Source organism: Kogia breviceps, chromosome 16, assembly GCF_026419965.1.
Source record: "Kogia breviceps isolate mKogBre1 chromosome 16, mKogBre1 haplotype 1, whole genome shotgun sequence".
In the NCBI taxonomy this organism is placed as follows: domain Eukaryota; kingdom Metazoa; phylum Chordata; class Mammalia; order Artiodactyla; family Physeteridae; genus Kogia; species Kogia breviceps.
The window spans coordinates 44,955,384-44,981,956 of record NC_081325.1 but is presented as its reverse complement, the minus strand read 5'-3'; the positions used below and the strand labels follow the sequence as shown (position 1 = coordinate 44,981,956).

Here is a 26,573-nt window from a genome sequence, read left to right as displayed (position 1 = left end):
GAGCTGCATGAGCTGCTTGTATATTTTGGAGATTAATCATTTGTCAGTTGCTTCATTTGCAAATATTTTCTCCCATTCTGAGGGTTGTCTTTTCACCTTGTTTATGGTTTCCTTTTCTGTGCAAAAGCTTTTAAGTTTCATTATGTCCCATTTTTCATTTTTTTTTTTTTTTTAATTTCCATTTCTCTAGGAGGTGGGTCAAAAAGGATCTTGTTTTGATGTATCTCATAGAGTGTTCTGCCTATGTTTTCCTCTAAGAGATTTATAGAGTCTGGTCTTACATTTAGGTCTTTAATCTGTTTTGAGTTCATATTTGTGTATGGTCTTAGAGAGTGGAGTGTTCTAATTTCATTCTTTTATGTGTAGCTGTGCAGTTTTCCCAGCATCACTTATTGAAGAGGCTGTCTTTTCTCCACTGTATATCCTTCCCTCCTTTATCAAAGATAAGGTGACTATACATGCATGGGTTTATCTCTGGGCTTTCTAACCTGTTCCATTGATCTATATTTCTGTTTTTGTGCCAGTACCATACTGTCTTGATTACTGTAGCATTGCAGTATAGTCTGAAGCCAGGGAGCCTGATTCCTCCAGCTCTGTTTATCTTTCTCAAGACTGCTTTTGCTATTCAGGGTCTTCTGTGTTTCCATAAAAATTGTGAAATATTTTGTTCTGGTTCTGTGAAAAATGTCATTGGTAGTTTGATGGGTATTGAATTGAATCTGTAGATAGTTTTGGGTAGTATAGTCATTTTCAAAATGCTGATTCTTCCGAACCAAGAACATGGTATATCTCTCTCTCTGTTTGTATCATCTTTAATTCTTTCATCAGTGTTTTATAGTTTTCTGCATTCAGGTCTTTTGTCTCCTTAGGTAGGTTTATTCCTAGGTATATTATTATTTTTGCTACAATGGTAAATGGGAGTGTTTCCTTAATTTCTCTTTCAGATTTTTCATCATTAGTGTATAAGAATGCCAGAGATTTCTGTGCATTAATTTTGTATCCTGCTGCTCTACCAAATTAATTGATTAACTCTAGTAGTTTTCTGGTAGCATCATTAGGATTCTCTATATATAGTATCATGTCATCTGCAAACTGTGACAGTTTTATTTCTTCTTTTCTGATTTGGATTCCTTTTATTTCCTTTTCTCCTCTGGTTGTTGTGGCTAAAACATCCAAAACTATGCTGAATAATAGTGGTGACCATGGGCAGCCTTGTCTTATTCCTGATCTTAGTGGAAATGGTTTCAGTTTTTCACCACTGAGAACGATGTTGGCTGTGTGTTTGTCATATATGGCCTTTATTATGTTGATGTTAGTTCTCTCTATGCCTACTTTCTGGAGGGTTTTTTTCATAAACGGTGTTGAATTTTGTCAAAAGATTTTTCTGCATCTATTGGGATTATTATCTGGTTTTTACCCTTCAATTTGTTAATATAGAGTATCACATTGATTGATTTGAGCATATTGAAGGTACCTTGCATTCCTGGGATAAACCCCACTTGATCATGGTGTATGAGCCTTTTAATGTGCTGTTGGATTCTGTTTGCTAGTATTTTGTTGAGGATATTTGCATCTATGTTCATCTGTGATATTGGCCGGTAGCTTTCTTTTTGTGTGACATCTTTGTGTGGTGTTGGTATCAGGGTGATGGTAGCCTTGTATAATGAATATGGAAGTGTTCCCTCTGCTATATTTTGGAATAGTTTGAGAAAGATAGGTGTTACCTCTTCTCTAAATGATAGAATTCTCCTGTGAAGCCATCTGTTCCTGGGGTTTTGTTTGTCGGAGGAGTTTTAATCACAGTCTCAATTTAATTAGTTATGATTGGTCTGTTCATATTTTCTATTTCTTCCTGGTTCAGCCTTGGAAGGTGGTGTTTTTCTAAGAATTTGTCCAATTATTCCATGTTGTCCATTTTATTGGCATATAGTTGCTTGTAGTAATCTCTCATGATCCTTTGTATTTCTGCATTGTCAGTTTTTACTTCTCCTTTTTCATTTCTAATTCTATTGATTTGAGTCTTCTCCCTTTTTTTCTTGATGTGTGTGACTAATGGTTTAGCAATTTTGTTTATCTTCTCAAAGATCCAACTTTTAGTTTTATTGATCTGTGCTATTGTTTCCTTCATTTCTTTTTCATTTCTTTTTTATCTGATCTTTATGATTTCTTTCCATCCACTAACTTTGGGGGGGGGGTGTTGTTCTTCTTTCTCTAACTGCTTTAGGTATACAGTTAGGGTGTTTATTTGCGATTATTCTTATTTCTTGGAGTAGGATTGTTTTGCTAAAAACTTCCCTCTTAGAATTGTTTTTTTGCTGCATCCCATAGGTTTGGGGTCATCGTGTTTTCACCGTCATTTGTTTCTAGGTATTCTTTGATTTCCTCTTTGATTTCTTCACCAAACTCTTGGCTATTTAGTAGTATATTGTTTAGCCTCCATGTGTTTGTATTTTTTACAGAACTTTCCCTGTTACTGGTATCTTGTCTCATAGCATTGTGGTCAGAAAAGATACTTGATACAATTTCTATTTTCTTAAATTAACCGAGGTTTAATTTGTGGCCCAAGATATGATGTTTCCTGGAGAATGTTCCATGAGCACTAGAGAAGAATGTGTATTCTGTTGTTTTTGGATGGAATGTCCTATAAATATCAGTTAAGTCCACCTTGCTTAATGTATCATTTTAAGCTTGTGTTTCCTTATTTATTTTCATTTTGATTAATATGTGTCTTGGCATGTTTATCCTTGGATTTATCCTGTATGGGACTCTCTTCACTTCCAGGACTTGATTAACTATTTCCTTTCCCTTATTAGGGAAGTTTTCAACTATAATCTCTTCAAATATTTTCTTTCTCTTCTTCTTCTGTGATCCCTATAATTCTAATATTCATGCATTTTATGTTGTCCCAGAGGTCTCTGAAACTGTCCTCATTTCTTTTCATTCTTTTTTTTTTTTTTTCTTTATTCTGCTCTGCAGTAGTTATTTCCAGTATTTTATCTTCCAGGTCTCTTATCCATTCTTCTGCTTCCATTATTCTGCTATTGATTCTTTCTAAAGAATTTTAAATTTCATTTATTGCCTTGTTTATCATTGTTTGTTTGCTCTTATTTCTTCTAGGTCCTTGTTAAAATTGTATTTGTCCATTCTATTCCCAATATCTTGGATTATCTTTATTATCATTACTCTGAATTCTTTTTCATTTAGACTACCTATTTCCCTTCATTTTTTTGGTCTGGTGGATTTTTAACTTGTTCCTTCATCTGCTGTGTATTTTTCTGTCTTCTCATTTTGCTTAAATTACTGGGTGTGCAGTCTCCTTTTCACAGGCTTCAGGTTCCTAGTTCCCATTGTTTTTGTTGCCTGCACCCAGCAGGTAAGGTTGGTTCAGTGGTTTGTGTAGCTTCCTGGTATAGGGGGCTGGTGCCTGTGTTCTGGAGGATGAGGCTAGATCTTGTCTTTCTGGTGCATAGGACCACCTCTGCTGGGTATTTTGGGGTGTCTGTGACCTTACTATGATTTTAGGCAACCTCTCTGCTAATGGGTGGGGTTGTGTTCCTGTCTTCCTGTTTGGCATAGGGTGTCCAGCACTGGATCTTGCTGGTCGTTGAGTGGAGCTGGGTGTTAACAATGAGATGGAGATCTCTGGGAGAGCTCTTGCCAACTGATATTACATGGGGTTGGTATGCTTATGGTAGACAAATGTCCTGAACTCGGCTCTCCCACCTCAGGGGTTCAGGCTTGACACCCAGCCGGAGCCCCAAGGCTCTGTCAGCCACACAGCTCAGAAGAAAAGGGGGGGAAAAATAGAAAGAACAAAATAAATAAATATAAAATAAAATAAATTTATTAAAATAAAAAATAGATGATTAAAATTAAAAATTAAAAAGCGGTAAGAGGGCTTCCCTGGTGGCGCAGTGGTTGAGAATCCGCCTGCCGATACAGGAGACACGGGTTCGTGCCCTGGTCCGGGAAGATCCCACATGCCGCGGAGCAGCTGGGCCTGTGAACCATGGCCGCTGAGCCTGCGCGTCTGCAGCCTGTGCTCCGCAATGGGAGAGGCCACAACAGTGAGAGGCCCACATACCGAAAAAAAAAAAAAAAAAAGCGGTAAGAAAGATTTAAAAAAAGAAAGGAGCAACCAAACCAATAAACCAATCCACCAGTGATAACAAGTGCTATAAACTATACTAAACAAACAAAAAAAAAAGAGGACAGACAGAACCTTAGGACAAATGATAAAAGCAAGCCTATACAGACAAATCCAAACAAAGGCATACACATACACACTCATGAAAAGAGAAAAAGCAAAACATATATATATATGTATAAAAGAAGAGGAGAGCAACCAAATCAATATACAAATCTACCAATGATAATAAGCTCTAAATACTAAACTAAGATAAACGTAAAACCAGAAACAAATTAGATGTTTAAAGCAAATCCCAAGTCTACAGTTGCTTCCAAAGTCCACCACCTCAATTTTAGGATGATTCATTGTCTATTCAGGTATTCCACAGATTTAGGCTACATCAGGTTGATTGTGGAGATTTAATCCACTGCTCCTGAGGCTGCTGGGAGAGAGTTCCCTTTCTCTTCTTTGTTTGCACAGCTCCTGGATTTCAGCTTTGCATTTGGCTGCTTTGCATGTGGGTTGCTCTCTGGCCTCTGTTCTTTACCCAGACAGGAGGGGGGTTAAAGGAGCAGCTGATTAGGGGGTTCTGGCTCACTCAAGCTGGGGTGTGGGAGTGGTATGGAATGTGGGGTGAGCCTGTGCAGCAGAGGTCGGCTTGATGTTGCACCAGCCTAAGGTGTGCCATGTGTCCTCCTGGGGATGTTGTCCATGCATCACAGGACCCTGGCAGTGGCGGGCTGCGCAGGCTCCTGGGTGGGGAGGTGTGGATTGTGACCTGTACTTGCACACAGGCTTCTTGGTGGCTGCAGCAGCAGCCTTAGTGTTTCATGTCTGTCTCTGGTGTCCATGCTGATAGCCGTGGCTTGCGCCCATCTCTGGAGCTCATTTAGGCAGTGCTCTGAATCTCCTCTCCTCGTGCACCCTGAAACAATGGTCTCTTGCCTCTTAGGCAGTTCCAGACTTTTTCCCAGACTCCTTCCTGGCTAGCTGTGGCCCACTAACCCCCTTTAGGCTGTCTTCATGCAGCCAACCCTAGTCCTCTCCCTCAGATCTGACCCCCAAATCCTGAGCCTTAGCTCCCAGCCCCCACCCACCCCTGCAGGTGAGCAGACAAACCTCTCAGGATGGTGAGTTGGCACTGATCCTCTGTGTGGGAATCTCTCCACTTTGTCCTCCGCACCCCTGTTGCTGCACTCTCCTCCATCAGTCTGAAGCACCAACCCCCACCCATCCCACCATCTCCACCAGTGAAGGGGCTTCCTGGTGTGTGGAAACTTTTCCTCCTTCACAGCTCCCTCTCAGAGATGCAGGTTCTGTCCCTATTCTTTTGTCTCTGTTTTTTTTCTTTTTTTCTTTTGCCCTACCCAGGTACATGAGGAGTGTCTTGCCTTTTGGGAAGTCTGAGGTCTTCTGCCAGCATTTAGTAGGAGTTCTGTAGGAGTTGTTCCACATATAGATGCATTTTTAATATATTTGTGGTGAGGAATTTGATCTCCACATCTTACTGCTCTGCCATCTTGAAGGTCCTCCACATTAAATATTTTTATGCTGCTAATATGTAGTTCAACTCCTCAAACCATTAACAATCAAATTATTTGTATTTTAATAACAAATGTAATGGTCTTTTGAAAGAAATATTGTTTAAATAATTGTATTTCTTTTTATTTTTTCCTAATTAAAGTGAAGTTAGTGATAAAGCCAGTAAACTTTAAGAAGAATGTACAAAATTAAAGTAATAATGTTTACTATAAACAAGTTCAAAGAACATCTTTATTCTAATTAAAAATTTATAACATTTCTGGCAACTGGAACTAACAAAGTTACTATTGAGTATTCTAGCTATTAAGGGATAAATTATTCTAGTTTTGTATGTTAGTCATTTCTGAATATCATACACAAGATTTGCATATATGTTTATTGACCCAGTTCTCTTCTGCCACTATAGGTTTACCCTACAACTTGATGGTCATTATTTACTCACAAAGATAAACTACCAATGTTATAGAGAGATAGAACATATTTGCAAAGTGACTGCCTAGCTGACATGGATCCTCGGATAGATCAACTTCCTAGAATTATACACAGTGTTAATCGTTAATACTCCCTATGCTGTCCTTCATATTAAGTCTAAGGATATTCTTATTTCTGACATATTTTCTACATGACAAAATATTCTGAAACATTATTTTGCCCATAGTGAGATCTTTTCTTGAGGTTTAATGCACAATTAACTCATAGGGACATAGTCAATTTTTATCCCAAGCATAAGAACATATCTAAAAGTGAAGATATTGACAAACTTCCAAGAGCATTTTTCTTGAAAACTAAGTTGTACTATGATTATCTTTGACTGAGAAGGGTATTGGTATATAATATCCTAAGAATAAAATCTGATTTATAGACAATTACTGTACAAATTCTTGTACATAAACATGAGTATGTTTCAAAGTAGTATACAATTATGGAAACATATTGATATTTTTTCTAAGTGGAACAAGCAGAGGAACTGTTACAGTAGTTTAAGTTTCTTCAAAAATTTAAGAATGTAAGAAACAAAACTAATTTCCATTGTATAGTGAGGATCAAAATTTGTGTTAATCTTGGATCATTGCAGAAAATCTAAAGATAGTCCAAATTTAAAGGACAACTTAACCATCTTGTATTCTGAATTTGTGCCTGAATTTGAGATGGAATAATCCTAAAAAAGTGTCGGGGAGATGAAATACAGACACTAGTCATAGAGTACTCATAAGTGAGAAATAGTTACAAGTAATAGTTTGAAAACACACAGTAATAAGTACAGAGATTATGAAGAATTCAATTTTTTTCTAAATAAAGAAATTTTTCAAATGATTGGGTACACGAAAGTTAAGAAATTTTACAAAATGATTTGTTAGTAAAATGGAAAATATCATTTAAGTACAGAATATCTTCATCATTTTACAGAAATAAAGTACAAGTTTTAATTTTATATTGTATATCTTTTTTTTTTTTCTTTTTTGGCTTGCTATGAGCTGATTTTTATTGGGAGAAACAAGAAAAACAGGGGCACTGTCTTCAGAAGGCTCGAGTTAAATAAACCATGTGTTTCCTGAGTAAGGCGTTCTCACATTTAGAAACTGTTAATCAGATTAGACAGTTGACATTTGGGGATGGAGGAACAGAGATACTAAACAGGGAGAAGTCAGTGGGTGTGGTTCATTCCAGAGCAAACTTGGCAGCTTCCTGATGGGATGAAGGGGGCCCAGGGGAGGAGTGCCAGCTCACCTTACTTATGAGCCCAAGGAAGTATGGTTTGGATAGTTGGAGAGAGAATGAAGCAGAGATGCTTTAAACTCATTCAAAACCAACTTCACTGTCTTTCTAATGGCTGATCCTTCTGCTGACCCCTCTACGTAAAAGTTTGTTATCTGTTGGCTTCTTCTCTGTTTCTTAACCATTTACAATACGAGCAGACATGTGAGGCCCAGGTGGGCATTGAAGAGGCCTGGAGAGGAGGTGTTTGCACATAAATGGAGATTTTGAAACTTAAGACAAGCCTTACTCAAGACCAAGTGGACAGCCACACATGCAGTGAGGTCTAGGGAGTCTGAGATCTAAGTTCTAGCTCTAAGGAGTTCTTTTTTTTTTTCTTCTTTTTTTGAATTTGCATCTTTTTTAAATTTTTATTTTAAATTGGAGTATAACTGATTAGCAATGTTCTGTTAGTTTCAGGTATACAGCAAAGTGATTCAGTTATAAATATATATGTATATATTCTTTTTCAAGTTCTAGTACATACTTTAACATAAATAAAATGTAATATATTTTTATGCATACATGTATCAACATTGAGAAATTCATTTCCTTTTAGAAATTATTACTTGAAAATATTTTAAACCTAGGCACTCAGAGTTGACTCTCCTCTGATACTTTATTTTTATAGGATTCCTTACATTTCTTTATAATTGTATATTATCCATAAAAATTTTAAATAGTCCTTATCTACATTGTATGAGTGTTTAGAAGTATATAAATATTTAGCTATTCAAATAGATGATGCAATGTTTTTAGCTTCAGCTTTATCATCAATGTATATATCACCTTATTGAATTTTAACAACTATAATAGTTCCCTTAAGCAAACAAATGAGTTTGTTCCTGGCTTTTCATGGGTTGAGTCCTTACCGGGAAAGAAGAAGAGGCTTTCTTCTTTTTCTTGGGCTCTACTATTGTCTCAGAGTATGAGAGCTCCCCCTCTGAGCTCCCAACTCTATTTCATTAAGATTTCTATTCATTAATATCTTACAAGTAAAATAGTAGTCCCTTAAAAAAGAAAGAAATGGGTAGGAAAGCAACTAAAGTTGTAATATATAAGAAGAGAAGCATAAGCAAGACTTTAATTAAACATCTTCCCTTCTATATTCCAAAGCATCTGGTAATTCTAATACATTACACTCCTTATTCAGCCTCAGAGCCATTCTGTTATCTTTCCCACCTCTTATATATATGAGTATCTATGTGTTTTTATATTCTTTCTGACACCTCCATGAGTAATTTTTGTATTACAATGGTTAAATAACTTTATTTAATTAAGATTCAAATTATAGTGTTAAAATCAATTATATGCTGCCAATTTCTTCACTCAATAAATTTGTGTACCAATGTGGTACAGTGTCTTATCAATGTAGAAGGAAAGGTCAGTGAGTCAATGTTAAATTTTCTACTTATTAATTTTCTAAATCCATATGACAGATTTAACTCATTTGAAGTAGAACAGGATTCATGAACAAAAAAAGAGAATGTGATACTGGAAGAGTCAAGAAAAAAAAAAATCTAAAGAGGGACAGAGAAAGGAAAATTAAAGATACTTTGGTTACATTCAAAGAATTGTACAGAAAATAATTTGTAGAGATGATAACCTTCTGTAGTAAAAGAGAGACATAATAGAACTTAAAACTCTGGTCTCACTCTATTATTCCCTCAGGTGCTGGATTTTTGGTAATTTTTTTTTTTAGTTTCACTGCTGGAAGCTATTACTTTGCCTGATGTACAGCTTTTCAACTGCTTGCATAATTAAAAAGATGTTACGAGCATAAATTTTTTTATTGAGTTTTTTTTAGTTTGAAAGGGATTTAAACTATACTTGGAACATCTTAAAGTAAATATGTGAATATTTATGATAGGCTTGTTAGGACTTAATTTGTTGAAGTTTATTTTTTTAATTTACTTCACCAGACATGTTTATGGTCAAATAGGCAACTATATTTGACTTGTGACCAGCTTTCTTAAAAAAGAAAGGGAATTGGAAAAGTGATCTTTAGAAGTACCTTTATACTCTGTGTGGAAAATGATAATAAATAATATGGAATCAAAAATAATATCCATTCTGTTTCTCTTGGAAGCCATGCATTTTACTCATATTTATTTGTGAGTGTAATTAATTTTTATTATATTTCACATCCCTCTCAGTATAGAGGTAATATCATAGGTAGTAATCTTCTACTTTTCATTTGATGCCTTATGCTCATCTCTATAAAAATCATTATTAACAGTGATTGTGCATTATTCACAGATATTGGCTGACCTAGAAAACCATACATTATTTAAGAATGATCTGGAATGTCAAAAGCTGATTCTGGAAGCAATGAAATACCATCTATTGCCAGAAAGAAGAACTTTAATGCAAAGTCCAAGAACTAAACCTAGAAAATCTACAGTTGGAACTCTGTATGCAGTGGGAGGAATGGATAACAACAAAGGTATTTAGTTCTAGATCTTTAGTAATACACACACTGTATCACACCATGACATGATTTTACTGTTGTAATCTGTGTAATACCAACAAACTTCACAGAATCACAGCTTTATTCATTAAGATTTAAGATTTAGGGAAAACTTAAGACGCCTCTCAGTTTTCCATTTTTTCAATCTGTAGGTTGCTACTTCTGCTTCTTACTCATCTTTAAATCTTTTATCTCATGCATTATGTACAAGACTTCATATGAAATGAAAAAAATATTAAAAGTACTTAGAAAACACGGGCCAAATAATTTGTTGGATATATTGAAAAAGGTATTTGTATTCTAAATAAAGGATATGTAATCTGCCAGCCACATACTTGCTGAGAGTAATATTATGAAGAAGTGAGTCTCTGCTTTTGAGGAGTTTAGAATCTCATACAGAAGTCAGACAAAGAACTAGACAATTATAAATGGGTGTACTGACTATGGCAGGTATCATTTACAAATTTAAATTTTTTTTTAAGAATTTTGCTCTTGCAAGGAAGTGAATGATTTGTTTAAAACCAGATACATACATTCGAAGGTTTTATTCTTACTTTTCTATAGTTAGTGGGAAAATCTCCATGAATGTTTGTTCTCTTCAACCTTTTTTATATGTCTTAATTTTCCTGAACAAGTACAAAAGACAAATAATGTAAGTGTCCTATGTTTGTGTCTAACAGGTGACATAATTATCCATAATACATTTAATATACACGTAAAAAGTACATTTGACAATCATAGAGTGTGACCACATATTCAAGCTCTATTAAAGGAACTCTGGTGTTAAAGAATCAGGAGGAAGCAACAGAACTTACCTCAACTACTGTGAAGTGAGGTCCCAAAATAGGAGGTAAAGGGAAACAATTCAGGTAATCAATAGAGAGCAACACACATTTCCCATTTTTTATTTGCCAAGAAGATATCTGTGGCTATAAAATGATTTTCACTAGTTTAATTTTTTGAAGTTTTACTCCTATTTGCTGGGCTATTGATTCCTAGTGATTATCACATTAAATGAGCATTAGAATATTAACATATATATTCAAGAGCTTAACTATTATTTAAAAAGGGTAAATGACTTGACACTTTAAGAACTAAGGAAATGGTATCAATCTCCCTCCTTCCCTATCTCTCTCTACTTCTAGCTCCTTCTTTAGTGTTATTATTTAAGAGACCATGTCAAAAATGTCCCCCCCAAAAGATACAGTGCTTTAACACCCTCTTTTATAAAGTGGTGAAACAAAATATCTTAGATACAAATCTCTCTCAAAAATAGCCAGAAATTATATTCAATGTCCCCAAAAATGTTTTTCAAGCTTAGAAAACAAATCTATTAACCTGTATCCATGCTGTCCTTATGAGAGTAATAAATACTAAATAACATGCAGCACATGATATAATTTGCCATCTCTTGGAGCAGAAGCATGCAAACTTTATTGTAACATTTTAATAAGTTCATTTTACCTGTAAAAGTAAATATCAATAAAAGGACAATGATTTTATACATGTTTATCAAATTTTAAGGTCAAATGAATGACATTTGCTTTTCAAGAACACTGCATTCTACAGAACAAATGCCTGTATAAGATCAATTCCATATGTAAATATATACATATCATTTTAAAAATAAAGAAAGAACATTGATGAAATCAGGCCAGCCAGTAACTAGGACTGAACAATAAACAATAAATTAACATTAGTATAAAAATCACTATGCTATGAAGCGCCAAAAGACATGACTAATTTAAATTGTTAAATTTAGCGACTTTAAATACAATTGCCATAGCATAAAAGAATATGAAAATAGAGGGGTCTATTGAGTTAAGCTCTGCCAGCATTTGAATTTGTCTAATTTTACACAGCAGTCTTTTGAGACTGAAGAAATTCTTAAGAAATTGAACTTTCTTAGGAATTCTGAATCTTTCATTTTATAATTGAACCCTACTAATTATGTAGCTATTGTTCCACTTATCCAGTATTCCAGAAGATTAAAAGAGTGTGACAAAACAAGGGGTTTAAAAAGATATTCCTGATTAAATCAGCAATAAAATAGAAAAAAAAATTGAAGGAAATTTTAGGAATTCTTACCATATCCTCAGCGCTCTAGGAATTGGACATTAAATATATCCCATAACAGATAAAAATCTGACATTACCAAACCTTAGAGAACCTACTTTTCCTGCTGCAGCAGAAACTTTACCAGTTTCAAGAGATTTAAAGAACAACTAGGACATTTTCAAGTTAATCCCTTGTATTTGCATTGTGCTTTTACTGCTTAAAAGATGTTTTCTACACCTTATTAACTTGTGCTATCTCTAAATAGGCATTAAGATTTTATCTTAATATTGTGTTTTCTTTTCTTTAAAGGTAATGAGGAAAATTAAAATGTAAAAAGAGGCAGGGAAATCAAAAGAAAAAATATAGCAAAACACTGGAATTTACTTTGCATGACTAATTTGAAAAATAATGCAATAAAATATAATACAGTATGTTACAATACAATACAATGATATGCAATATTTAGTGTGTTTTTTGGAATTATTTACATATTCATATTGTGATTCATAAGGCTATAAAAACATTTTATTGAATTCCTCTTCAACCCCACAGTTACTGCGATTCATATGATATTTTATGGGATTGATAAACTATGAGTACAGCCCTTGCAGATTTTCTGTAAATATTAAGAAAATTCAGAGCATTTTTCTCTCCTTTCCCCTCCTTTCTTCTTATATCCACACATACATGCATCCTATAATGATGCATTTTTGTACATCTATTTTGTGCTGGCTCTGTGTTAAGAACTCGTGAGCATTATGAATATTACCCCTACCTCACAGAGCTTCCAAGTTACTCTAGGAAAGCAAATAGTAAACAAAATATTTGTGAATAAAATGAGTTTTACAAGAATGGACTTGCGAGTGAAATCTGTATAATGCTTGGGAGCCAACCTAGTCTAGTCTAGAAAAGTGGAAAAGTACAGAGAAAGTGTTTGTTGTTGCTGTTTTTAGCTGAAATCTAAAGAATTATTAGGCATTAGTTTAGCACATTACTGGAGCAGCAGAGTAGGTGTGGTGGTAAATTCCAGACTAGAGATAAATCAAATGTGAGGGTTTACAGCTAAAGAAGTGTGACATCTTCATTGCGAGTGAAATCTGTATAATGCTTGGGAGCCAGCCTAGTCTAGTCTAGAAAAGTGGAAAAGTACAGAGAAAGTGTTTGTTGTTGCTGTTTTTAGCTGAAATCTAAAGAATTATTAGGCATTAGTTTAGCACATTACTGGAGCAGCAGAGTAGGTGTGGTGGTAAATTCCAGACTAGAGATAAATCAAATGTGAGGGTTTACAGCTAAAGAAGTGTGACATCTTCAAAAATGGAGAGAAATCCTTTATGGCTGAAATATAGCCAGTGGATAAATGAACGCCACATGGTAGTAGAGGAAAGACACAGCAGATTTCAGGGAAAGGCTAAGCATGATAGATTCTGAATTGAAATCTAGACATCATAGAAAGCAGGTGATGTTCCGAGCTTTGCAATCAGAGAGATGCCTGTTCAAATCCATAAATGTCACTTAAAATCTCTAGTCTAATTTACCCTTTCTCAATACTATATTGTGTTTCTGTAACAATTACAGTGATTAAATGTAAAGAGGCTACACTAATACACAGCATTCCAAAATGTTTGTTCAGTGCCAAAGAGACCATCAGAGAACTCAGCAGTTACCTGAGCTGACTTTCCTTATCACGTTATGGACTAAGGCCAAGCCATCTAGGAACTTTGGAGGCATGGACTATAGTGGTTCTATGACATAATAGTGATGTGACATAGGGAAGAAGATAGGACAACAAGATATTCATATCAGTGGCATTTATATGATTAGCATTATGTAGAAATTAAATGCCTTTTATACCAATACAAACAACATTCAAGAGCTGGGAATCACATGAATCATATGAGAGAAAAAAATCAAGTCATAAATGAAGTTAGCAGTATCTCTTGGAAAGTATGATTTAATTCACTGCCATACTGGAAAATACTGAAAAATAAGTCTTTAATGTGTAGTAATTTATAGCATATTTAAGGCCAATTAAAATTATTAACATATTTATTCATGCTTGTTCTACTATGAATTAAAAATGAGGGGACATATAAAATTAAATATGGAAAAAAGTCAATGAATTTTTAAAAAACATTTTTATTAGGAGAACAAATTTTTAAAATGTTTTCAACTGAAATCAGATGCAGATTTAAGACAATGCAGTAAATTGTACCAATAAATATGCTCATTTTGGTAAGAATTTTATTACAAATCACATAGGAATCATCATAGATCCTTTAGAAGGTTGAGTTAAAAGTAAAACACTAATTGCTTATTCTCAAGTGCTTGAAATGTCTCACACTAATGTATGATTCATGTAAGCTATGAAATAAAACTTGGTGCTATTGGTTACTGGAAAATATTTGTATCAAAAAGTCTCTATTTGATTTATCTTCTGATGTTGGTTGATTATTAGAAAATTCCATGCAAATAAAAATAATTTGGTTTTGTACTCATAGAAATTGTATGTTTTGAAGATTCATTTTCTTTCATTCTAATTATGAACATATATTGAAAACCTAGTAAATATACAGTAGTATAGATAAGAAAAGGAAAACCAACTATGAGCTTATAACTTAAATATAATCATTGTTATCATTGTTAACAGAGTGGCATATTTTCTTTTCCAAATTTCTCTGTAAATATGTGTGTGTGTGTGTGTGTGTGTGTGTGTGTGTGTATACGTGTTTGTATAAAGACGTAACTCTATATCTACATTTATACAGAGATTACCTATTTACAATTGTCTTCATCTCTCTCACTCTGGTATCTAAATATAGGCATATTTAGATTTATTAACATACCTAAGAATTATTATTTTGTTGTTTTTATTTATTAATTATATGTGTAAATTTATATTTCATTAAAATTTTTAAATACATCATTTTGAAGTACCTTACTAATTCTTATTCACGTGAAAAATGTCACAGTTTACTTGAGCTTAATCTTATTATCAAACACTTTGGTGGAATAATCCATTCTATTTTCTATAAATAACACCATCATTAGTATCTGCATACATTAAGAGTTTTTCCTAAGCTTTGAGTGTTTATACAGATAACTGGCTGAAAAATTACTGGGTGGGAAGTTAAAGCTTTTGCAACATATGTGCTGATTTCTTTCTTGAAAGTCTTCAAGAATTTATAGTAGCACTAAATTATGGAAATGGTGCCATTTTTAGGGCCTTGTCAATAAGTTTTCTGTCTAAAAAACCTTTTTATTATTAAAAATTTTAGCATAATAGTACAAAACATAGTATAATGAACCCCATGTTCTTGTCATTACATTTATATTTCTCCTTTTAGTAATGAAATTGAATAATTTTGTACTTTCAATTTTTTATGTATTTAATCATCAAATATACTGCTGAAGAGTGACATATTAGTTCCCTCTTTTTCCAATTATTACATATTTTATTTCACTTTCTTGAACTAATTGCCTACAGTATTTGGCATAAAGTTCTATAGAAATAGCTTATGAGGTGCTTTTCTCATTTTGTGTATTTTATAAGGAATAATTTAAATATTTTACAAGTTTGCTGTAAACATCTAGTAGGTAGCATAACATCCCTGGCAATTTTGGAGAGAATGATGAATACTGTGTATGAGAATATATAGAGGCTATGGACAACATTAAGTTCTCTCAGAGATAACTTTCCTTTTGACCGACACTCAAGTAAGAGCAAAACACCTTCTTCCAAACAAGCATTAGATAATTTGAGGCTAAGACGTAGTATCTGTGAGGGTCACCCTACCCCTGGTTTGCTTTCAGTATGTATATCAAGGCCATTGGTCTTTGCTGAGCCATGAATGCCATTTTATTTTCACCTCAGAACCAGTTCTAATTTTTTAGAATCTTAGCTTCCATTTTCTGCCTGGATTTCTGTCTCTCCTTGTATATGTCTTACAAATTAGCAAGTGCCCAGAAGACAAGAAATGATGCCTTGTCATTCTTTTTTCTGAGTCTAAAGTCCTGACTACTTTGGTTGCCCTGAACTACAGTTAGTGTCTCCCCAGCTGCATAAGGCTACCAACAAGCCTGGGCAAACCAGTACTTCAAGGACTCAGCCTAGTGCTGCCTGTGAATCAGCCATTTCCCAAGGGGAAAATGGCAAAGGATGTTGGCCTCATTTCAATTCTCATCCCTTCTATCTGGGATTTGTCCTCCTAAGTGTTTGATATCTTTTTTTAATCTCTTATTTCTTTAAACAGCTAAATTTTATATTCTAAGACTATCACTTTATAGTTATTCTTGTGGAGATAGTTCATTTGGTACAAGCTAATCCATCATACTTAACAGCAGAGGCCCCTGCAAATTTGTAATTTCAACATTGTTCATTTATGAAACTTCTCTTCGAAGTTTTTTGAGATATATATGATAATGTTGTTGATGTTCTCATCTTACATGCTTTTTGAAAAATTTAATCTATTATTTCTTTAAATATTTCACAGGTTTTTTTTTTTTTTTTTTATATTCTGTAGCTAATAACTCCAACATCTAAAAGCTTGACAGTCTAAGTCTATTGTTTTTTGTTTCTGACAAGTCTCATTCATGTTAGTTTGATTCCTTGAGTGTTAGGTAAGATTATTTTGAAGTTATAGTTAATTTCATTACTCTGTGGAGCTTTCAGGTCCTAATTGGACATGATTTTGTCAACCTAAATACAGAGGTAAACTGAGGCAAGCTGGAATTACCAGAAATTGAGTTTGTTCTGGAAGAGCAGAGGAATTGCAATTCCAGAAATGCAATCTCTAGCAAGCTACAGGCTGGTCCACTGAGGGTTTGGGGCAACCTGTATTTATGGGCAAGGAATGCAAAGAGGTCAGACTCCAGCCAGAGTCCAAGAAGTTAGTTTATTGTCTTGAGGATGGGGAGAGATTCTTGTCAGATGGTCATTGGTAAATTTTGGTCTTGAAATCAGGCATTAATGGGAAATCAGTCTCTTTGTTCTTGTGTTATCTCCCTCAGGGAGCAAGAGTGAGATTATCTCTTTCATATTTCTGGGTTCCATTTTACATTAAAATCTTTTCACACTTTCCTCTAGTAAGCATAAGTCAGCTTTAACAAAGAACCAGGGCCACCAGTGACATAAAGCTTTGTCAGCCCTCTTCGATGCTCCTGGCTTAATGCAAAGTCTCTGGATCATTCTTCCACCTCATGTTAGGCCCAAGGCAGATGCTCTAGATCTTACCGTAGGTGTGGACATCCACTCCAAGGAAATGCTGACTTTTGTACTCAGGTAGCAAACTCTATCCCAGGTTTCACCTCACTGTTCTTCAGCTATTTGGCTGAAGTTTTTTTCTTGGAGTTTTTTCTTACTTTCAAGTCCAGCAATGCAAAAAATTAATGTTATCATTGCAATTTGCCCAGATTTACTGGTTTTTTAATTAGAGGGCACTTTGGTGTGTCTTCCATTCTCTAACAAGCAGAAGCCTCCTTTTTCTTTTGTATCCTGATTTTTTCCTCCATAGATTATTTTGTTTTATGCCCTATACTTGTTGGAGAGTACGGATTTTGTTTAGAATTAAACTGTTAGCAAACCTGACATTTCCCCACTTTTTACATATTTATAAAGTATACCATTGATGTTTCCATGGTTTGATAGTGTTTGAATATTCACAAATTTGGTAATATTATATTCACATGTAACTTCCACATCTCTAAAATGAAGATAATAATTCTACCTCAAAGTATTATATTATATCATGTAATAAGTTACAGCAGTTCTGATTACAATGTAGATGATGACTCACTAACAATTTGATTGAATCCTTACATATTCTTCCCATAGTAAATATAACTCAAATTCATGCCTGAGTTTAAATAGAAATCAATACATATCTTGGATCTGAGGCATTGTTAACAAATATTCAGAACTACAGGTATAAATTCATGAGCATATTTGTTCTAAAATAATAGATTAATTCCCTTTTCTAAATTATAAGCAAATTGGAGACAGGAACTTTACATTCCTAACATCAGAAAACATTGTTATTTAGAATAGGCTTTCAGTAAATATCTGCCATACTTAAATTACAACCTATTTAACTCATGTTAGTAAATATCCAAAATGAAAAATCACATGTATGTGTACGTGTGTAATACTATTTATCAATATAAACTTTGTATAACTATGAAATTCTCCTTTATTTATAATCTTTGGAAGATTTTAAAGGCAAACTGTAAACAAAAGATTGCCATTACCTGAATAATTTTCCCAGAAGTACCCCTCAAGAAAAAAAAATTATTGTGAATCTGTTATTTATCCTCAGTAACCGATCATTTGGGAATGAAAAAATTATATTATCAATGATTTATATATATATATATATATTATTTTGATTGAAGTATAGTTGATGTACAATGTTATATTAATTTCAGGTGTATAGCACAGTGATTTCACATTTAAACACATTCTGAAATGATGACCACAGTAACTCTAGTAACCATAAATAACCATACAATATTATTATAGTATTATGACTAAATTCCTTATATAGTTTATTACATCCCTGTGACGTTTATTTTATAACTTGAAGTTTTTTCCTTTTAATTCTCTTCACCTATGTTGCCCAACCCTCCACTTCCCTCCCCTCTGGCAACCAGTTATTTGTTCTCTGAATCTATGAGTCTCTTTTTGTTTTGTTTGTTCATTTGATTTTTTCCTTAGAGTAAACATATAAGTGAATATTTGTCTTTCTCTGTCTGACTTACTTCACCTAACATGTTATCCTCTAGATTCATCAATGTTTTTAAAATGGCAATATTTCATTTTTTTATGGATGAGTATTATTTGGTTGTATATGTATACCACATCTTCTTTATTCATTCATCTATCTGTGGACACTTAAGTTGTTTCCATATCTTGGCTATTGTAAACAATGCTGCAATGAACATAGGGATGCATATATCTTTTTGATTTAGTGTTTTTATTTTCCTCAGGTAAATACCAAGAAGTGAATTTGCTGAATAATATGGAAGTTCTATTTTTAATTTTTTGAGGAAACTCCATATTGTTTTTCATAGTAGCTACACCAGTTTACATTCCACAAAATACAATACAATACAATACAATACAAGTGTTCCCTTTTCTCCACATCCTCACCAATATGTGTTATTTGTTGTATTTTAGATGATAGCCATTCTGACAGGTGTAAGATCTCAAAATCTCATAAGTTTCATTCTCATTTCCCTGATGATTAGTGATATTGAGCATTGTTTCATGTGTCTTCTGGTCATTCATATGTTTTCTTTGGAAAAATATCTGTTCAGGTCCTCTGCACATTATTTAATCAGGCTGTGTTTTTGATATTGAATTCTATGATTTGGATTCATATAGTTTGGATTTTAAATCCTTATTGAATATTTCATTTGCAAGTCTCATCTCTCATTCAGTAGGTTGCCCTTCTGTCTTGTTGATAGTTTCCTTCCCTGTGCAAAAGCTTTTCATTTTGACGTGGTCCCTTTTGTTTATTTTTACTGTTGTTTCCCTTGCCTGAGGAGACATATACAAAAAAATATTGCTAAGATTGATGTCAAAAAGCATACTGCTCACATTTTCTTCTAGGATTTTATGGTTTCAGGTTTCACATTTTAGTCTGTAATACATTTTGAGTTTATTTTTGTATATGGTGTAAGAAAATGATCCAGTTTGATTATTTTGCATATGGCTGCCCAGTTTCCCAACACATTTATTGAAGAAGCTGTCTTTTCCCCATGGTATATTCTTGTTTACTTTGTCATAGACTAATTGAGCATATAAGTGTAAGTTTATATCTGAGCTCTCTATCCAGTTCCATTGATCTATGTTTCTGTTTTTAAGCCACTGCCATGCTGTTTTGGTGACTATAACTTTGTAGTATACTTTGAAATCAGAGAGCATTATACCTCCAGTCTTTTTCTTCTTTCTCAGGATTATTTTGGCTATTTGGGTCTTTTGTTATTCCCTACAAATTTTAGGATTATTTGTTCTAGTTCTGTGAAAAATGTCATTGGTATTTTGGTAAGGATTTCATTGAATCCATAGATTGATTTGGGTAGTATGGACATTTAAACAATATTAATTATTCCAATTCATGAACACATTATATCTTTCAATTTTTTTGTGTAGTCTTCAATTTCATCAGTCTTATAGATTTCATAGTACAGATCTTTCACCTTTTAGGTTAAATTTTTCTAGGTATTTTATTCTTTTTGATTCTGTCGTAATGACATTGTTTTCTTCATTTATCTTTCTGATAGAGCATTATTAGTGTATGAAAACACTACATATCTCTGTACTTTAATTTTATATCTTGCTACTTCACTGAATTCATAAGTTCTAATATTTTTGGTGGAGTCTTTAGGGTTTTCTAAATATAGTATCATGTCATCTGTAAATAGTGACAGTTTTACTTCCTTTCCATTTGAATGCCTTTTATTTCTTTTTCTTGTGTGACTGCTGTGGCTAGATGTTGAATAGAACTGGAAAGAGTGGGCATCCTTCTCTTGTTCCTGATCTTAGAGGAAATGCTTTCAGCTTTTCACCATTGACTATGATGCTTCTGTGGGCTTGTCATATATAACTTTTATTATGTTGAGGTATATTCCCTCTACACCCACTTTGTTGAGAGTTTTTATATCTTAAATGAATGTTGAATTTTGTCAAAAGCTTTTTCTGCATCTATTGAGATGATTATATAATTTTGTCATGGTATAGGTTCATCTGTGGGACTCTGTGCTTCCTGGACTTGGAAGTCTGTTTCTTTCACCAGTTTAGGGATGTTTTCACCATTATTTCTTCTAATAGTTTTTCTGTCCCTTTTTCTCTCTCTTCTTCTGGGAAGCCTATAATGCTAATGTTAGTATGCTTGGTGTTGTCTCAGAGCTCCCTCAAACTATCCTCCTCTTTTGGTTTCTTTTTTCTTTTTACTATTCTGCTTGGGTTTTTTACACTAGCCTGTCTTTCAGATCACTGATCCATTCTTCTGCAACATCTAATCTGTTGTTGACTCCCTCTAGTGTAGTTTTCATTTCAGTTATTATATTCTTCAGTTTTAATTTGTTCTTTTTTATATTTTTATCTCTTTGGTGAAGTTCTCACTGTGTTCCTTCATCTTTTCCTGAACTCAGTGAACATTTTTATGACCATTACTTTGAACCCTTTTTCCTGGAAGATCGTGTATCTCCATTTTATTTAGGTTTTTCTTCTTTCTGAGGCTTTGTCTTGTTTTTTCATTTGCAACATATTCCTTTGTCTCATTTTGCCTAACTCTTTGTGTTCATCCTTATGCATTAGGTAGATCAGCTACATCTCTTGGCCTTGGAAGAGTGGCTTTGAGTAGAGGTGTCCTTTTGGACCCCGTAACACTGTCCTGCCTGGTTGCCAGAACCAGGTGCCCCAGGATTTTCCCTTGTGTGGGCTGCATGTGCCCTCATGTTGTGGTTGGGCTGTGATTGCTGTGGATATAGCTAGTGTGTGGGACTGGACTGCCATGCATCTGGCTGAAAGTCCTAGCCACAAATGTTGCATGCACTCTGTTGTGTGTGACTGGATCCTGGTGTGAGAGCACCTTCAGGGGAATATCAGTGCTGTTCAAGGGCACCTGCCAAGTCTGACAGAATGGAGAACCACCTTGGATAGGCTGTACTGCCAGTCAAGTGTGCCTGCCAGGACTGGTGGTGAAAAGAGCTGCTTTGGACGGTCTCTGCTGCCAGCTGAAAGTGGTTGTTGGGTCTGGAAGGTGGCCACTTTGGAGGAGCACTGCCTTTGTCAAGTCCACAGGTGAACCTGGGGTGGGTTGAGTTGTGCAAGTAAGTTACATGGGGAGAGTCAGAAATGGCACCTACCAGCACAGGGTCAGCTAGGTAGAGGATGATGGAAAAACAAACTAAAAGAAAGACTGGCGCTTGCCAGCTCCTCTATACCCAGAGAAAGTTCTAACAGCTCCCAGCCCCTCAGAAACACACCTTAAAATTAATCAATAAATCTCCTCAGTATAACTCAGGTGCTTTTTTCTGTTGGGCCTCAGAACAAGTGAGTTTTGCATGCACCTTTAAGAGCAAATTTTGGTTTCCTATAGCCCTCTGCCTCTCCTGGACATAAGTTTGCTTGTTTTCAAAGTCTAACATTGTGTGAGCTTGTCTTCCCAGTGCAAGTCCTCAGGGTTCAGGAGATTCATGTAGGATTTGGGGCCTTTGTTTCTCAGGGAGGACCACTACAAATGTGATATCTTTCCTGCCCCTGGTTTCCAGTGTTGGGGGTGTGGGTCCCAGGCAGACTGTACCTGCACCCTTCCTGACCATCTCAATGTGGCTTCCTCTTTTGATCTTTAGTTGTGGAAAATCTTTTCTGATAGTTTTCAGGTCATTCTCAGAAATAGTTGCTGTATGTGTTGTTGTAATTTTGGTGTGTCTGTGGAAGGAGGGGAGCCCAAGGATCTTCCCATTCTGCCATCTTGCTCCCCCCCACAATAACATGTACTTTACCAACCTCCAAGCACCATTATATACACAATTTCATTTACATTTTATAGCAAATTTAGATTGAGAGTATATTCTTGATCATTCTGATTTTGACAGAGGTTAAGAAACTTCTTAATTTTTACCTTTAAGTAAGTAGTTAAAATTAAGGTAGAGTTTAAATCTAAGGATCTTTGTAATTCCAAAATTTGTGTTCTTTCTTCTACCCTTTTTCCCACCTTTAACCTATTAATGATGAGATGTGCTCAAAATGACTTTTAAAATATCAGCCTAAAATTCCGACATACTTTTAATTCTTAATATGTGATTTTTATTTATAATTTTACTGAAGTTTGGAACTAGCTCTCTAGTGTACAGGATGAAGAAAAAAATCCCAGGACAGGTAAATAAATCTTATTTTATTATTTTAAGAAATACAAAAGAAAGTAATTGAAAAAATTAAATATGCTCTAAAATACACATTATTTAAAATTTAACTTTTATGTGTATATTATGTGTAAATTATCCATATGAAAAAAGCAACTTTTAGATATGAAATATAAAAATCCTATTTTTTGGGCTTCCTTGGTGGTGCTGTGGTTAAGAGTCTGTCTGCCGATGCAGGGAACACGGCTTCGTGCCCCAGTCTGGGAAGATTGCACATGCTGTGGAGCGGCTGGACCCATGAGCCATGGCAGCTGAGCCTGTGCATCCGGAGCCTGTGCTCCACAAGGGAAGAGGCCACAACAGTGAGTGGCCTGCATACCACAAAAAAAAAAAAAAAAAAAAAAAAAAAAAAAAAAAAATCCTATTTTTCTAGGATTAAATATTTCTAGGCTGAAATACATGATATAATTATTAAATAAAAGTTCTATAATTCCACACAGGTAATTATATTTCCTACTATAAAAAACTGTTAATTTCTAGACTATACCCTACTATTAGTACTTCCATCTAACTTGGCTTCAAACGTTAGTTGTCAGAACTACTCTTCTCTCTATAGTTAATCAGTTATCAGGTACTGTCTGATTTACATCAGCATTTCTACTACTTTTGTTGAAGTTTTATCATCTTATGCCTGCAGACCAGGGGTAATTCATGTGTTTATCAAATGGACGTTTTTCCTGACAACACATTAATAAACTAGATAATGATCTCCCTACCTCCATTCTCTCTCCAATCCTACTCATCCAGCTCAGTACTTCCAAAGTAACTTATCACAAATTTTAGCATGATCATTAAAACACAAAGATATAAATAAAATAATAAGATAAAAACCTTCATTAGGCCCCCTTCCCCCAGGTAGAGCCCAATATTCTTTACCAGAGCAACATCTATCCTTCACCAGCTATCATTACAAATTTAGCCAGCAGGTTTTTTTCCTATTTTTCTCTCATCATAAAGGTCTTGAAGGATACTTTTAATCTTTACAAAATTTCACAACTCACTTCCTCAGATTTGAAGCACCACACTGGTTGCAGTACTAACCACACATATATATTGTCTGATGCTTCAGTGTCGTTTTCCTTTTATCCTTCTTCGTTTGTTTGTTTAACCCTATTATAATATTCTCTAACCCATGGTTTCTCAGTTCGCCTTATTTATCCCTCATCTATAATATTTTAACATTGTGTTCTTGCCACTTTTATTACACCAATCCAGTTATATTAAGTACATCTGTTTCCATTTTCCAAAATAATACAAAATTTTTGAACATATATGAAAGTTAAAAGAATCATTCAGTTAACTTCCACATACTCAGCTAGATTTTACAGTTAAAATTATGTTACTTTTGCTTTAACACATATTTATCCAACTATTGTTCCTCTACTCATCTATCATAGTTTTAATACATTTCAAAGTTGTAGATATAAGTACACTTCATACTGGACACATCATCATATTATTAACTAGATTTCAATATTATTTTAGAGCTTTTGGACAATATTAACATACAATGAAATGCACAAATATTAAGTGTACTTTTAAATGAATTTTGACAAATACATATATTTATGTAATTCAAAGTCCTTACAAGATAGAAAACATTGCCATTACCCCAGCAAGTTCCTTCATATCCCTTCCTAGTCAGTCCCCAGCTTCCACATCTCCAAGGCAACCACTTCTCTGAATTTCTTTCTACTTAAAATAGTTTGGCCTATTCTTAAACTTCATATGAATGCAATCACATATTTCATATGGCTTTATCTAAACTTTCTGTCAACCAGCATACTTTGGTGACTCTACCATGGTGTTATGTATATCAATAATTCATTATTTCTTTTGAATTCCTTAATAGTAATCTGGTTATCCAGTTTCCTGCTGATGAACAGCTGGGATATTTCCAGTTTTAGCTGTTATAGGTAAAACTGCTGTGAGCAGTCATGTACAAGTAACTTTTTGTGACCACTGCACTTTCATGAATAAGAGATACGTTAGCCAATGTTATAGACATTACAACATGACTTGCAAAAAATATGCGTGGAAAAAAATCATGAAAAAAATCTTCTTGTTTCTTGAAAATGATACAAATATATGAGTAAATAAATCACAAAACTATGCTGTTTTCTTTATGGCTATTCATTACTAAACCTATTTGCTTTTTCATGGTTTTTGTTCTACTAGTAATAACATTTCACATGTTGGATAACAACCTGGGGTTTTGGGGATTCTTTTTATGCATATGCAATATTCTTTGATCTACTGGAATTATCAGATGTATTTTTATTTAATGTCAAATCTTTTGAAGAATTTTATGTTAGTTCGGTTTCACACTCAGGTAGTCTTGATGCCTGACTTTAAAAATTTCCTTTTAAGATCATGCAGCACTAATGTAGTTCAGAAATGCTCATGTAGACTTGTAGATAATAATCTATACACATAATGATATACCCATCAAGTGATGATTTAGTACCAAGAGCAAAATTCATGAATAAATATCACAGGGAATAAGCATATTTAATTTACTCTGTTACACTTGAGTCATATTAACTATACATATTACTCAAGGATACCAACCATACCTGCTGAGAGAGATAGAGATAATCATTTCAATGATGAGGTGTGATGTCAACCTCAATTTCTCTGGAGTAAGCAAGAGATGGGAGAAGTGAAAATGCTGATGCCTCAGAAAGTTCCAGTATCTGTGTAGTGCTGGGAGTATCATTATGCATTTAATTACTTTTTATTTTACATAAGAACAAACTATACAAAAGAAAACCAGGTATTTTATTTTGTATCAACAACAAAGAAATAGCCAACAAAGAATGTTTCCATACTAAATTTAAATTTTTCCAAGTACAGCTATATATCTGTGTGCATATTTGTCTAAGTCCATATTAATGTGCATTTAGTAGAAATGTAAGGGATTTTAATGAAAGCAATTTTAGTTATTTTAGGACTTTTGGCTGGTGTACAGACTTTAAAGCCTAATTCATCACTAACAACCCCAAATACCACTTGAAGAGTGATATTTACTTATTTTAGTTAAATTAAAACAGAGCTATGTGAGCCTTGTATTCTTTAGCAACATAATTAAGTATTCCAAATGTTGGTGTTCCTCATATATATAATGAGAATAATATCACATAACTCTCTGAGACACCATGACAAATATCAAGACCAGGACACATGTAAAAAAAACTTAACTGATTGCTGAGTCAATAAATAATGGTGGAGGTAATCTTTTGAAATGTTACATATTATTCATTGTTGGCAAATTTTTTCACATTTAAAACTCTAGTTTTAGGTTAAGACTTTTACAGTTCACAGAACAAATCCAGCCAAGAAAGGTCTCATTAGTAAGGTTTTGACATTTAGACAAAGTTCCTTTTGAAAGGAAGTTAATGAACAACATGTGTATACCAATAAAAAAATACAGTTATGCTTTTGCACATCTGATTTGCACATATATATATTTTAACCCTATATATTAGTCATTGTTTTCTATATTTATATGTATCAAAATTTCAATGTCAGTATCAATTTAATATTTATCAGATTAAAATAATTTTAAAATAGCTATTATTCTTTACTATAATCAAATAAATATGTTTTATACCAATTATGCAAATAAATTATGTTCACATATTATAATATTCTTAATATTTACTTGATCTATTGTCATTACATTCTAGTCAG

The 26,573-nt window shown here is 34.0% G+C and overlaps 1 protein-coding gene across 1 annotated transcript in view; it reads left to right on the top strand.

Annotated features, from left to right (window-relative positions):
• KLHL1 (kelch like family member 1) overlaps window positions 1-26,573 on the top strand; it is a 368,376-nt gene that overhangs the window by 261,020 nt on the left and 80,783 nt on the right. Inside the window, exon 6 of the mRNA XM_059041531.2 lies at window positions 9,686-9,872. Within this exon, the coding sequence (XP_058897514.1) occupies window positions 9,686-9,872 (187 nt within the window). The remainder of the gene's footprint in view (window positions 1-9,685; window positions 9,873-26,573) is intronic.